Source organism: Chanos chanos, chromosome 3 (genome assembly GCF_902362185.1).
Source record: "Chanos chanos chromosome 3, fChaCha1.1, whole genome shotgun sequence".
NCBI classification, from domain to species: domain Eukaryota; kingdom Metazoa; phylum Chordata; class Actinopteri; order Gonorynchiformes; family Chanidae; genus Chanos; species Chanos chanos.
This window is the reverse complement of record NC_044497.1, coordinates 18,693,223-18,707,680: the sequence shown is the minus strand read 5'-3', so window position 1 is coordinate 18,707,680 and position 14,458 is coordinate 18,693,223. Positions and strand designations below refer to the sequence as shown.

Sequence of the window (14,458 nt, the reverse complement as noted above, 5' to 3'; positions counted from 1 at the left end):
AAGTATTGAGTAATTGTGGCAGTGATAGTTATTGCTGGTAATACCCCTCAATTGAAACTTCTCTTTATAAAAATTATGCCAGGAATATGAAGCATACTGTGATTCACAAAAAAATAAAATAAAATAAATAAAAGCATATGAAAGATTTTTAAAAGCGGTTTTGCTCTTTCATCAATGAAAATAAAACAGTCTTTTTTTTTTTTTTTTAAGGATGCCATCACTTGTTTAGCTGAGAGAAGATGTTTGAGTGAGAGAAGCAAAGCCTATTGCAAATCCTCTTTCTGTAGTTTAGAGGAAAAGCAGAGATGAAAGCCTGGGAGCAGACAAGCTCATATTCTATGGCATTAGACTTGAACAAGTGTTTGATAACACATTCAGTGCCGAGGAAGTGCTATACCAGCTCGTACTGGCAACTGGTAGAGAGCACACAAAAATATTAAAGCATACTGTCAGGAACAATCATATACACTGTTACACACACACACACACACATGCCAAGCAGCATGCAGGGAGAGGTGCCAAGTGGCTGACAGAGAGAGAAAAGATCATGTTCGTGTGTGTGTGTGTGTGTGTGTGAGAGAGAGAGAGAGAGAGAGAGAGAGAGAAAGAGAGGGAGAGAAGAGAAATAGCGTGTGTGAGTATATGGGGGGGGGGGGTAGCACCTGTGCCAAAGTGAAATTGAATCACACAGACTCCACTGACAGTGTGTGCCGATATGGCTGTGATCTCAGCATCTCACGATTACAGCGGCCACTAGAGACAGAGACATCCTACATCACAGAAATCCTGGCACAACTAGACCATGACTGCCTGGCATCTCAGAACCAAGCCGAGGGACGGAGCATCTCTCATTTTTATAGAGAACTATAAATATCACTCCTGAAAAGTCCACGCAAGGTACAGTGAAGAAGGCCCCGAAAAACAGCTTGTAGCCTTGGTCTGTGATCATTTTCAGTTTGGACTGTTTCACTGAGCAGCCAATGTTTCTCTCTTCCCAATTATTTGTTACATCTATACCGCCCCACCCCTAAAACTCTCTCTCTCTCTCTCTCTCTCTCTCTCACTCTCTCTCCTTTCTCTCTCTCTCTCTCTCGAATAGAGTCAGCTTCCTGGGAGAAGCATCCCAAGAGAACCCAGCCCAGATAAAGGGACTTCAGCCGTTGCCATGACGATAGTTATGTTTGTGCACATGGTACAGGCTTAATACTCTCTCTGGGTCCTGTTATTTCATATGTTTGAGGGACGTTCCTCTAGAGGTGGCACTGTTGATTGTGAACTTAAATGAACTTCCTCAAAATCCCTCAATTTTAATTTCAACTCACATCCAGTATTTTTTTAATGTTGAACAATATTACAATTTTCATTCAGAAGGATAATAATGCATGGGATAACCTAAGACAAGAGGAGAAATGATTAAAACATTATTCCACACAGCATAACACTGTCAGTAATGTCAGTTCCAAGATTTTGAAATGAGTGCATCAGCTTAATGTGACTGTAGTAGACTATATCCCAAATCCAGTTTGGCTGCTGTCCTTACACATTACATTAAACACATTCTTACAAATGTATTACTGTGTTGTTGTTTTTTTCATGTGGGTGATGTGTATGTATATATATATATATATATATATATATATATATATATATATATATATATATATATATATATATATATATACACACATACATATATATACATATATACACACACACACACACACACACACATATATATATATATATATATATATATATATATATATATATATGTTCGCACCAACAAAAACTCAGTAGTAAATCTCTTCTCATTAATCTGTGTAAAATTGTAAAATCAAAAGTCTAAATAATGACTGGGCTGATATATGGCTGATAATGGAAACTGGATGCAACTTTTTCATGCTGGCTTCATGCTGCATGATACACCTAACCTGTTAGCACATTGTTAGAATTGTGAACTGGTGCAAAAACAAAACAAAGGAACAAAAATGCTATCTTGGTAGATGCTGAGTACATCAGTACTTATTATGAGCATTGCCTTGGTTACTGGTTTTCACACAAGCTTAATCTTTAATTACGACACAGCGCATTCTGCTCATATGGAGATACTGTACCGGCATAGTGATACCTGCTTTGCTACAAGAAGCTGAAGATTAATGTCCGTGTTGCTCTGGATGACCCACGTCTCAGCAACATCACCACTTGTTAGTGGGGAGAAATGTCTCCACATCTCCTCTACTAAGCATTAATGCTGTGTAAAAACAGGATCTCACTGAGCTTACAAAGCCCTCAGCTCAGTTAAGTGGATTTAGATGTGACCTTTATTTGGATGTATCTGAGTTAAGCACGATAATGTGCCGTTTATTGCGGTATACAAGCTAATCGCTCTCAAAAGATCAGCTAATTCTATTCAAAAGTAGGCAAAGACCAAGGAACAGAGTATTTTTGTTCCTTAAATAAAACTAACCACTCCAAGTTTTTTTTTTCTAGCATCACTTATATTTGACGGATTTGGACAGAATAAGCAGTGTGACACACGTCACTAACAGCGAGAGTCACAGCTGACTTACATGACTATGCTGTGCCAAAAGGTGTGTTGAGCAGAATTTTGCCACCCCACACAAGCCTTTGTTCACTGGTAAAGAAAAAAAACTTGAACCCCAATCATAAACCACAACCAATCACAGAACACAGCGCAGCACCTAATGCAGTTAGAAGCTATCCACGCTCTTATCAGCAATTTTCTGCCTGGCTAAGCAGCCTACTGGTAGGTATGGATATACATATTCTATGGAGTCTTCTGGAAATAGCTGCAATTTTCTACTTCAGTGTTGCATTAGTGTTCGCTGAGCTCATTACATTCCCAAAATGACACTGATGGCATTAAAGAGGACTTTGTGGGTGTAGATTTTGATCACGTTCTCCGATCTGAGCCTCAACTAGAGGTAGACGAAATAAAACAACGAGTTTTGTTCCTAACGTAAATAATAATATTCACATTGCCCAAGTCTGCAGAGCCACAGTATATGTGGGGGTTTGATCAAATAAAACAACGTTTGACTCCTCTATCCATTTTCTAATATGGGCCTAGATTTGCGCAGTCGGTTGTGTTTAGGCAAAGTTGGAACGACAACGTTTGTAAGCTGTTACTCGGTAAGCGGTAGATTGCACCAGCCTGATGGCATACCGCACAAAAAAAAAAAAAAAAAGAAAGAAAAAAAAAGAAGAGACAAAATGTGACTGGTTTGCATCTGATATAACACTACGCTCAGATAAAGAGCATTAAACCTGCTCTAAGGGCAAAATGAGAGAAAAACAGTGCAAGGGGATATAGCCTACTAGTTTTATGATGAGAAAATCTCAACAAGTCGACAACTTTGCATTTGCCCAATGTGCAAACATAAGCACGTGTTGTTTAGCATTATTATTGCATCTGAAGCCGTTTTGCATAAGTTGACCATCAGCAATGACAGAAATGACAGTCTCTCCACATGGAATAGCCTACTATATTTCCGCTGAGTCTTTAACGAGGAGTCCAGAGGTTACGATGGACCGAAAAACTGATTTCAAGGAGTGAAGGGAATCAACAATCGGGTAACTGTAGCTGTATCTATCAGGTTTGCCGATGTAATCAGGTCTGATAGAGCAGTGATTTCATGATCTGAGAACAATGTGTGGAATAGTTATGCGTATCACATATTTTTTTTGCAGTCTATGTATTTGTGTATGGATTGAAACTGTATATTTATTTTCAGGCATTCGGAAAGCAATTCAATCACCTTAAATACGCATATACACAAACGAACTTCGCATACGATGATAGCCAACTAACCTAGTGCTAAACGAAAAGAAACTGTGCTCTCACAACATTTTCTAACATTTACCATTACTTTATTAATTCCTGAATACGTTATTAGTATAACGTACTCTGGTTAAAAAATGATTTTTTTTTTAATGTTTCCAAATATATTACGATAGAAATCAGCACAGTGTATTATTATTATTATTATTATTATTGTTGTTGTTGTTGTTGTTGTTGTTTTCATTATTATTATCATTATTATTATTATTATTATTATTATTATTATTAATAATAATAATAATAATAATAATATTACAGTAATGCACTGTAAATGTGGCGCACTTTATGACCAAGTAAATTATAACCTCTATACTCTTCTCACCAAGACCTGAAGTTGAACGTGTGATCGCTTGATATTTATCAAACAAATACGCAATGGCTGAGTGGGTGTCACTTTGGAGTCTAACCCAAGTGGATAATTATATCACCACACAAGAAATTTGTATTAATTTATTATTTTCTTACTTTGACTGTCGAATTTCCTGATGATGGTATCAAGGAAAGTATTTTGCGGCGCCACGTGTCCCCGTCGAACCGGCATCCTTGCTGTAAGCCTCCGGAGTTTGTTGACTTTCCGTAACCAAAGCTGACCTTTACGCGTAAAACCAGCCAAACACGGTCACTGTACCCACGGCATGAGGGACTGAGTACAGTAATCCACCACAGACCCACTGTGTTAAGAACTTCATCAGAGACTGACAGGTAGCCTAAGCCTTCGAAAAAAGCATAGGAGGGCTTTGAAAATGAGCTGCCACTTATCCAAACGTCAGTTTCCAGTTTCCAATGTGAGTGAGCACGGGGTTTGTTTACGTCCGTCTTTGCTCTTTCAGAAATGATATCCTTTCTTCGGTTTACAGTAGAGTGACGCAAGAGCGGTTACTTCGTGACATTTGGGAGGGGGGACTCTGGAGATGGAGATTTGAACGCCTTGCCGAGGTACCCCGGTTTGCCATATTTGCGCCTTCTGCGTTTCCTTTGTCCCCTGATCCCTGTTCTCCAGCCCCTCGATTGGTACAAACACTTTGGTGAACACAAGTTGGAACAATACGCACCGATACTGTCGTACAAGAGTCGCGTCTCACGCCAGAGGTCTCTGCGTTCAGCAAAAATGATCGCAGCTCACCGGTAGCGACGACTACACCTCTTTAACCCCTTCCGTATCGGCGAAGAGCTGGGATGGAAAACAACGCGCGCAAAGCGCTATGTCAGCAACTGCCAACTCTTGAAAATTTAACATTTGGAATTTGCATGTATTAGATTTTCCACATTCTATCCAAAGTAAGTGGTAAAAATGTGGAAAGATGCCTGAAAGAGACTATTACGAGTGGATTTACATACAAAGAAGAAAACAATGATGAAGCGAGAATTGTGTTTTCTGTAGTCGCTTGTGACAGGTGCAAGTTGATTTATATTTGCAGGTGTCGTGACGTGCTGGATTTTCCTTTTATCGAACAAGGTTTGCGCCAAATCCGGATCTTTTCACCCAATTCATTTTTTGGATCCAAATTATAAAATGAAAGTGCCGATGTCATGCAATAAACAGTGTATCGAATTAACTCACCTTACACGTGCTAATGTATTTTTTGCGGACTTGATAAGGGCTTTGTTAAATGCAGGTCAGACAAGGGTTTCACCTTCATTTGTGTCGTGTAGGAGTGCCTCAGACTGTACATGATACGTCACTGTCTATGCGAGAGTCATGCATGTGGGGTTTCCCTATCGTCACTGAGAGGTAGACAAAGACAACGCGCGTGGCTCAGATAACACTGTTTACTTTGTCCCGATAGTAATTTTTTTCAACATTCTGAGTAGGCTTTCGAGCATTTTACAAATTTATCTTTGGCTCCTGCACGCATCACCCTGGTTACATTATATATATATGTATATTTTTTGTTGTTGTTGATGTTAAAAATTCATTCTCTGGATGCTGTCTTTTCCGTGTCTTAAATTGAGGAAGGGGTTTTTTATGTCTTCGCAAGGGGGCGCGCAGTGCAATTTCCCTCACGACTCCCATATTTAGTAAGGAGCGCACAGAGGACACGCGGCTGTCTTTGAAGCATCCTACCAGTGAAATCTTCCAGCCTGCTCTTACGTGTGTTACCCCCTCCCCTCCCCATCCCATCTTCAAATTGTAGCAGCACATCTACGTGGTAGAACAAAACGTAATAACAATTATTATTAATCTCGAGCCAGTAAATGCTCTGTTTACCGTGAGAAAGATTATATCCTTATTAAGATACTGATAAACACTCAAGAGTAGCTTGGAAAAAGAGATATTTATTTTAATACAAATTAACTGAGAGATGTATAATGAGAGGAGCTAATGCATTTTCTCGTATACAAAAAAGAAATATATCCAACAAACCTGAAGAGTAATACATAGTTGATAACAAAAACAAACAAAGAAATAATAATAATTTTTCCAAAAAAAACAAAGAAAAAAAAAGAAAGCTGTACAGAAAGACAGGTCTCTGAGAATTTCAGAAAGCACTATAATGAAGGCATTCAGTCATATAATGACTACAAGCTACGTCAAATAACACTGGACGCACATGGTCAATCCCAGGCCTAGCTTGTCCCTTCCAGAACACTCAGCGTCTGGACAGATCCCCTCCTGCAAAAAAGAGATCAAGGCAACAATAGGATAACATTACAGAAACGCTGGTTCAACAACAACCCCATGTAGAATAAGAGGAATCCCTTTTCTCTGATATATGGCTTTTTTTAAACAACAAATGCTATATTATTATGATAACCATTGCAACTGTGGTTCTTATAATTTAAATATTTAAAATGTTTAAATATTTTATCTTACACATAACAAAGCACATTACAAGCCATGAAGCATATTTCTGATATGTATGGAGGAAAGCCTAGAGATCCGTGAGAGCTCTTCTGATGTGTGGAGTAACTGAGGGCATAACCCTCTGGTATTTTTCATCATGTCCAGCAAGTACATCCTGATCATGCTAAGAATTGTCAATGCATGCTCACAGAGGTCGCTGCACTGACCAGCCCAGTCTCCTGAACTCCGTCCAAAAGAGCCTCCTCTGGATTAACTGATGTACAAAATGAATGTAATGGTGGCATTACTTTATTGAGGTCTGATCTATTTATGCTTTAAATAAAGGTAGACCATAATACTTCCTGCTGTCTACTGGATATTAAACAAAAAGGTACCCTCAGCATTCCAAATTAAATATATATATTTTCAAGATTAAATGAGGTAGTCAGTAAGGGCAGACTTGGACCAACTCCACATTATTTTTAGCTGGATCAACATAATGTTTCAGGATGGTATAAATATGCACAGAGAAATAAATCTTATTGTCCATAATAAAATATTCTGCGTCTGTATACAGCAGCATAAAGAAACCCTACTGTTAAGCAGTCCTGTTTTGCCTGATATTAAAACATAACAAAGTACTCATTCAAATTGTCCACCCAAATATGTGCGTTTATGATGAATCTCCAGTTTCACAGGGCTCAAAGTTTTATTACTTTATTATTTTTGAGTTCTATTCTTTCTTTGTCAGGTTATGTAAAGCAGTGGTATAGTCAGACAGTGACTGGTGAAGGTATATGTAGAGTATGAATCACTGGTTACGTTACTGGGGTGACCAGCATGTGGTAATAATGTTAATCAATCCGTCCCTGTGGCAACAGAAGGCTCCCCATGAACCGTCATACGACCACATGGTAAACAATGAAAAGAGCATCTGAACATGGACAGTGCGGTTGAATCAGAGAGGCTCCACAAAGCTCCAGGGTTCCAGGGTGGAAGCTATTTGATCCTCACACACAGTGTAGTGTAATCAGTCATGCAATCAGGGATAGTGATGAATGGTTAAATGTATAATTGCTTTGAAGCAAAGCCCCTGATGAGATTAAGCGTGTTTGAGATGCAAACATACCACAAAGCAAAAGTGAGACAGATTCAAAAAAAAAAAAAAACAAGAAAAGAAAAAGCCTAAATGGAAAGAGAGGAAAAAGCAACGTACATAAGAGACACAGAGTGCTGCATCTGTTGTCGCGGCAACAGTGTTAATGTCCTTCTTTGGTTTATTGATTGGCTCTAATGGTGTCAAAATTGGTGGATGGTGTTTCATGACGATAAAAGCTGGAGCGGATGTTGTTATTTTATCCATGGTGGCCACAGTTCTGGGTCATGCAGAAGCCTCTACTAGAGGGAAGGCTAATTATTAATCAGTTGCTGGCAACAGGAAATAAAAAAAAGCTATACGGCTGTTGGGATGTATTCGTTTTTATAAAAGAGAGGGAGGAAGGGATGAGTGAAGGAGAAATCTGAGATAGTAAAGATTACATCTATCTGAAACATTTATTTAATGATTTTTTTTTGGTTTTTGTTTTCTAAGAGGTAGATTTTTTCCCCACATGGCACAGTTCCTTTGGCACATTCCCATGCCCCCATTTCCTCCGGTTTGCTCACCCTGGCAGCTGGTACACTCGCAGCTGTGGATGACTGGCAACACCACAGGTTCACTCTCTCCGTTGGCACAGCGCAGGCTGAGGAACCGCACGGGATTCTGGGGGTCTAGCCTGTAGCTGCAGCAGTCACACATCGCTTGGAGGTATGGCTCCTGAGAATGAGATGAGGAGAGAGAGAGAGAGAGAGAGAGAGAGAGATTGTGGTTGGAGGGTGAGGGTTATAGGGGAATGCAAGAGACATGAGGAGTAGATATGGCATGGGAGATAGATCACAGAGAGAGAGAGAGAGAGAGAGAGAGAGAAAGACAGAGAGAGAGAGAGAGAGAGAGAGAAAGACAGAGACAGAGTGTAAGGATATGACAAGGAAAGAATTCACAAGAGACAGACAGATCAGTGGAGAACAAGTGGGGAAGATAAAGTTCAGACCATATTGGAAAGACAAGGGGGGAGAGGGGTTGGAACAATGAAATACAGAGACAGAAATAAATTGAAAAAATGGTTCCATGTGAAGCTTCATGCCATTTTGTCCTTTACAAATATGTAATTTGATCTTGGTTTGTGGGAGCACTCCACAAAGACACTGCCCCATGTACTGAACTGCAGTGGGTGAGAGTGTCAGTCTAAGGGAATGGGTTGGAGTGGCCTGAAAGGGAAGGAGTACACCATACAAAAGAAGGGAGAGGAAAGAGAGGTGTGATTAAAGTGCTGTTAACACAGCAGCGAAGGAGAACGAAGGCTCGTCCGACTGCAAGTTATCTGATGGCCGTCTCCATGGTAACCCGAGAGACTTTTCGAGTTCAAACATATTTTTAACAACGTCTCAACAGTTGCATCAGGCAGTTTCCCAGATTAGAACTCAGGAATGAAATAAACTTTTGTCTGTTCAGTGAAGTACAGCTTTTTTTAACACAACATTTCCAACTAAGTACCAAAAGATAAGCCATTCTCCATCTTCCTCTGAACTTATTCATGACATCAGATAAAAATCTGATGGCTAAAACAGTGAACAGAGATAAACCTCCCATTGGCACAGAGAGCTCATCAGCAATATGTGCTTTTAAACTCTGGATAGTTAACTCACTCTGTGTAGAACACTATTTCATCCAGTATAAACTATATACTTTATTACTGTGTAACTTATTATGCATCATATATATTACATAGTGTATAATGCAGAATAATAGGGACTTATAGTTTTCATGCATGAGGACTGCTGATTGGATAGATAGAGAAAAGCTTTAGAAACCGGTGCTTGTTCAGCTCTCTTTACGCTCAAACCCACAGTATGTGTAACGAAACCACAAAATACACACCTCCAAAATGACATCGGTCCTTGACAAACAGCGCCCTCTGCAGAAGCTCACTTCCACGTTGTCGAGGCTACAGTCGCCCTTGGTGATGTTTCTGACCTCGGTATATCGGCGACACTCCGCAACGGGCTCCCCTGATGAGAGGAGAAGGGGTCAGGAAGAGAGAAAATGGGTCAAAGGCGGAGATAAGGAAGGGGGGGGGGGGGACCCAGATGCGCAGACTGAAGAGTGAGGCTAAGGGAGTTTGTCAGGAAAAGAGGGTTTTGTGTTGATCTTAATGAACGAGGGGGGCTAGCAGCAAGGCTCAAAGGAGCCACTCTGACTTTGAAAGGCCCACTAAGCAAATTAAAGTGACTGAAGAATATTGCATTTCTCAACAGTCCTCATCAGGAGAGGGTTCAGCAGTCTACGCCACAAAGCCTTATGTCCTTAGGCATTTCAATATAAACTACTAAATAAATTGCTGTTTGCATATTTTCTAAATAATATTTTACCCTGTTTTTACATTCCTTCACATCATAATCTGATTTCAGGTTTATGTGTGCAAATATATATAAAAATGTATATATTATTAATTAGTTTTGAGGAGCACAAATACATAGTTCACGTTTGGCTTAATTACATGAATATTAGTTAATGTTAAAACGCTGTGCATTGACAGATAAATGTGCATTCATATTGAACAAATCTCTGTTTTTCAATATTATTCTTATTATTTTTGTCTTGACTGATTTGTCCTTGCTTGTAGGCACAAACTGAGATTGTGCTGCAGAGATAATCTGGCCATTTTCACAGGAGTGTCCTACATGTCAGTGTGTCAGGATTCTGGTGTTTTGGACAAGTGTGAGGTAACAGAGAAATTGCTGACTTGTTTTTTTTTTTTTTTTCAATGCATATCTCAAATTTGATGCAACCTGATGTAAAACATTGTCCTATTTTCTTGCACAGTCTTACCTGGAAACTCTTTTCTGCACACTGGGCAACAGTTTCCACTTTCCTCCACTTTTACTTCCCCCTGGGAAGAACAGAGAAAATGGAGATAGGAAAGTGAGAGAAAGAAAGAAACACACACAGAAGATGATGTCACTCAAGTTAGGACTGCTCAGAATAGCCATAAGACGCGTGACTCATCTCCCTGGAGTCAACCAGCTGACAGCCCAAAGAGCCACCAAGCACTGACAACTGACAGACTACATCTCCCACAGTGCACTGCTCCAGGGCTAGCCCCAGGGGGAAGAGGGCAGAGTCACAATCTGCTGAGCCTTTTCAAGAGGAGGGAACATGACTATTATCTTTTATTGTGGGGCAATGCAAGCAATCTTCAATATGATTAGGCAACAATTAGGATAAGGATAGATGTGACTTGATTTATAGGCCTTCTTTTTTGATTGTGACAGAAAATGAGATATTTAAAGAGACGATACATTGAACGATAAAATGTGAATTTTATTCAAAATCAAGTGTAGAGAGACACAGCTTTGCTATTTACAGCTGCACAGTGTCATCTCTCTCTCTTAATTGGCAGCTCTGTTAAACCTGTCTCTTATGGAGTGCTAACTGCCTAAGCACATTTCCTGAAATCCACGTGAAACTCAAAGTGTCATGACAGATTCCGACAGCTCGGAGGGTGTAAAGAGTAGCAGGAATGTCGGAAAAACAGGCACGATGTCATGTGGTTATGGGTTACAGACATGGCAAGACAAGCAGAGCTACGCCTTAAAGCACAGCTGAATTCAGTCATCAGAAGTGAAACCGAGAACATGTCTTTTTAATTAGTGCTCAAGCCAGCCATAACATCTGGCACGATTATGATTGGATTGAGTAGCAAAGAACAGGTCAAATGCAAATGTGTGTATGTGTGTGTGTGCGTGTGTGTGTGTGTGAGAGATGGCCTCTGCTGTGTGTGTGTGTGTGTGTGTGTGTGTGTGTGTGTGTGTGTGTGTATTGTTAGAGTGTCACCCGAAGGCCATCTGGGATATAATGGAGGATCAGGCCTGTTGCCGGGACAATGACTCCCACTGCCGCTAAGCATCTGCTGCCCTCCCCACTTCTCTAATAAGGCAGACTGTTTTGGGAAGTAACCCATTTGTACTGTGAGTCGTGGTTTTGGTCTAGAATTGTTCCCTTAAAAGGTTTAATCACTGAATTAGGCTGGATAAGCTACATGTTATGCATGAATCTGAGATGAGGGCAAACGTTATCTATAGGTTAGGGAAAAAGGTGGACTGGCAGTAGAAATGTGTAATAAAACATGGCACTCTGTCTTAGGTTATTTATCATTAAAATATGACTCTTCTCCTTTCACATGCTTTTGTCTGTCTGCAACAAATATAATATACTATATTACTGACTATATTACTACATTTTTATAGAAAGAAAAAAAAGAAAAAATCAGAAATCTTAAATGAAAAAAACAGCAGATTTTGAGTTGCTGTTGTGGAATGGTTGGCAGTGTGTGTGAGACGGGCCAGAGTGAAGATGTTCTTACTTCGTTACAGTGAAGAGGAGGGCACTGGGATTGGCATTGTCTCTGTCCATTTATACAGCGACATGATACACATCCTTCTTCCCATTCAGATCCTGCCTGTGCACGTCCACACACACATACACCAAACACACACACACACACATGTACACACATCTATTAATATCACAGTGTTCAGTCTTGCGTCTCAGTGTTCTGTGAAATCGTACCACAGTCCAGAGCAGTAAGAGCTGCTTCAGTAAGACTAATAGAATTTTACTACTACTACTACTTTTATATGAATAGTGATGTCCAGAATATGAAAGATACTGTTCAGCACTGATATTATTATCAGTCTCTGGGTAACATAAAATCAAACTGGAGTCAGCCATGCCATTCCCATCGCAGATTCTTTCTACATGTGCACAGAAATAAAAAGTTAACGATGTAGAACTGATAGAAACTCACACACTGTATTTACACAGAATCAGTGATGCAACGTGTGCATTTAGAATATACAATATATGTGTGCATTATTGATGGCAGTAATTATGGGAAATGTATTCTTTAACATAGCCACAGAGTCAAACATATCAGCACCAGTCACACTCAGACATATTGTACTTAGTGAATGAGAATATAATTAGTGGTTGAAGGGCATCTGTGTGTGTGTGTGTGTGTGTGTGTGTATGTGTGTGTGTATGTGTGTGTGTGTGAGTGAGAGAGAGAGAGAGAGAGAGAGAGACTCCACACCTTAACACAAATTGAAAAATATTTGGAGGATTAAACTATTGCGCTGGTTCAACAATCTTTGGAACCACTACAGAGCATCAGGACAGGATACTCCTTAAAAGCTTTCTTAATATTCACCAACAAGTTTGTTCACTCAGATGTTTAATAAAGCGTGTAGTTAGTGAAAGGCATGCACACATAAACACAGCCAAGAGATGAACAGAATTCCAGAGACCACACAAAGTTTTAAAGTAAAAAAAAAAGGGCTGAGATTTCTCCACTCCACAACCTTATTGTCTACACTTCAGCTAAACCTCTACAATAAGGCACATGATATGAAGTCCTCCGATTGGTTGAGGGCTGGCTACACAGTCAAACAATAGGGACATTTCAGAGCACTTCCTCTGTGACTGATGCCCAAGTGTGACCCTGAGGATTGCTTTGAGGGAATGTATTTCTCTTCCCCAACAACTTCCAAAATGTGGTGCATTTAGGGGGTTCAGAGCAAACCTAATCTGCAGGCAGGCAAAAGGGGCTTGAACATTAGGTTGAAGGGTAGCAAAGGCTTCCTGAAGCTCTTTCTCTCCCCCTCGGAAGTTGGTGACCTGGTCACATAGAATCTCATAAGACTTTCTGCGCCGAGCAATGAAGCAACTCAAAGCCATTGAGAAAGAGCTGGAGTCTAAGTTGGTGAGGAGGGTCGATGTGGACTGGTCCTGAAGTCAAGCACTGGAATAGTATTCCCCCATCTCTTCATTTTGGTGCCCCACCTTGATGTCATAGGGGCCAAACAGTCAACTTCAGTGGACTAGAGGGTGGGTTTGAAGAACCGCTGGGAGAGTCCGCCATTTGAGGTGGGTTAGGGTATCCCCACCATTTTCTGCAGTTGACACACTTCTGTTGATGGCGACGGATTACCCCACGTCCTCAGAGCTCCCATCCTCTGTGAACTTCAGCAAAAATCATCTCTGGACCTGGGTGATATAACTAACTGTCATAATCCTTTATGTCTAGCTTGGTAAACAGGTGCTAGGAGTCAAGAGAGATGGGATGTGTGCTGTCCTGCTCCATGAGACCACTATGTTGGAGGCAGCCACTAACTCTGATGACTTGAGTCTTATTGTCAAATTCTGGGGCAGGACAGAGCAAACGACTGTTGGCTGGCACTGGTTTACCTGCCCATAAACGTGTAAGCTCACCCAGGAGGGAAACTATCCGTGCATGACAAAGTACTGTTGGCTCAGCATCAGCATAATCACTTGCAGTGAGGCAGTCTGAGGGTGCTGACACTCCGTGAAGCCGCTGTACAGTTGCCTAAAGGTGCTCACTCAGCATCTGCTGCAGGTCGGGTAAGGGAGAGAGACTGAGATCATTAAGCCACACAATGTAAGCTTCCTTACCTCATCATCCTGTTCATCCAGGGCTAGACGTGGTAGTTATGGCTATCTAGCTGGGGGCAGCTTGAGGAAGTGGGGTTCTTGACTCCATCTGCCCTTTCCCTGCCAAGATACAGAGAGACCTCCCTCTTGTGATGTCATCTGCAGGGTTGTCACTCAATGGCACACACCACCAGGTGTCAGATTCTCGTGTCAGGTCCTGTAGCCCACAAATGCCTCAAATCTACAGGAATCTAAAAGCAGC

At 40.7% G+C, this 14,458-nt stretch overlaps 2 protein-coding genes across 2 annotated transcripts in view; both read right to left on the bottom strand.

Annotated features, from left to right (window-relative positions):
- kcnh2b (potassium voltage-gated channel, subfamily H (eag-related), member 2b) overlaps nucleotides 1-4,403 on the bottom strand; it is a 151,690-nt gene extending 147,287 nt beyond the window's left edge. Inside the window, exon 1 of the mRNA XM_030767508.1 lies at nucleotides 4,328-4,403. Coding sequence (XP_030623368.1) covers nucleotides 4,328-4,403 — 76 coding nt within the window. The remainder of the gene's footprint in view (nucleotides 1-4,327) is intronic.
- A 2,050-nt stretch (nucleotides 4,404-6,453) lies between these two features.
- The window catches only part of sspo (SCO-spondin), a 76,447-nt gene continuing 68,442 nt past the window's right edge, over nucleotides 6,454-14,458 (bottom strand). Inside the window, 5 exon segments of the mRNA XM_030767631.1 lie at nucleotides 6,454-6,476; nucleotides 8,313-8,463; nucleotides 9,625-9,755; nucleotides 10,576-10,636; nucleotides 12,110-12,205. Coding sequence (XP_030623491.1) covers nucleotides 6,454-6,476; nucleotides 8,313-8,463; nucleotides 9,625-9,755; nucleotides 10,576-10,636; nucleotides 12,110-12,205 — 462 coding nt within the window.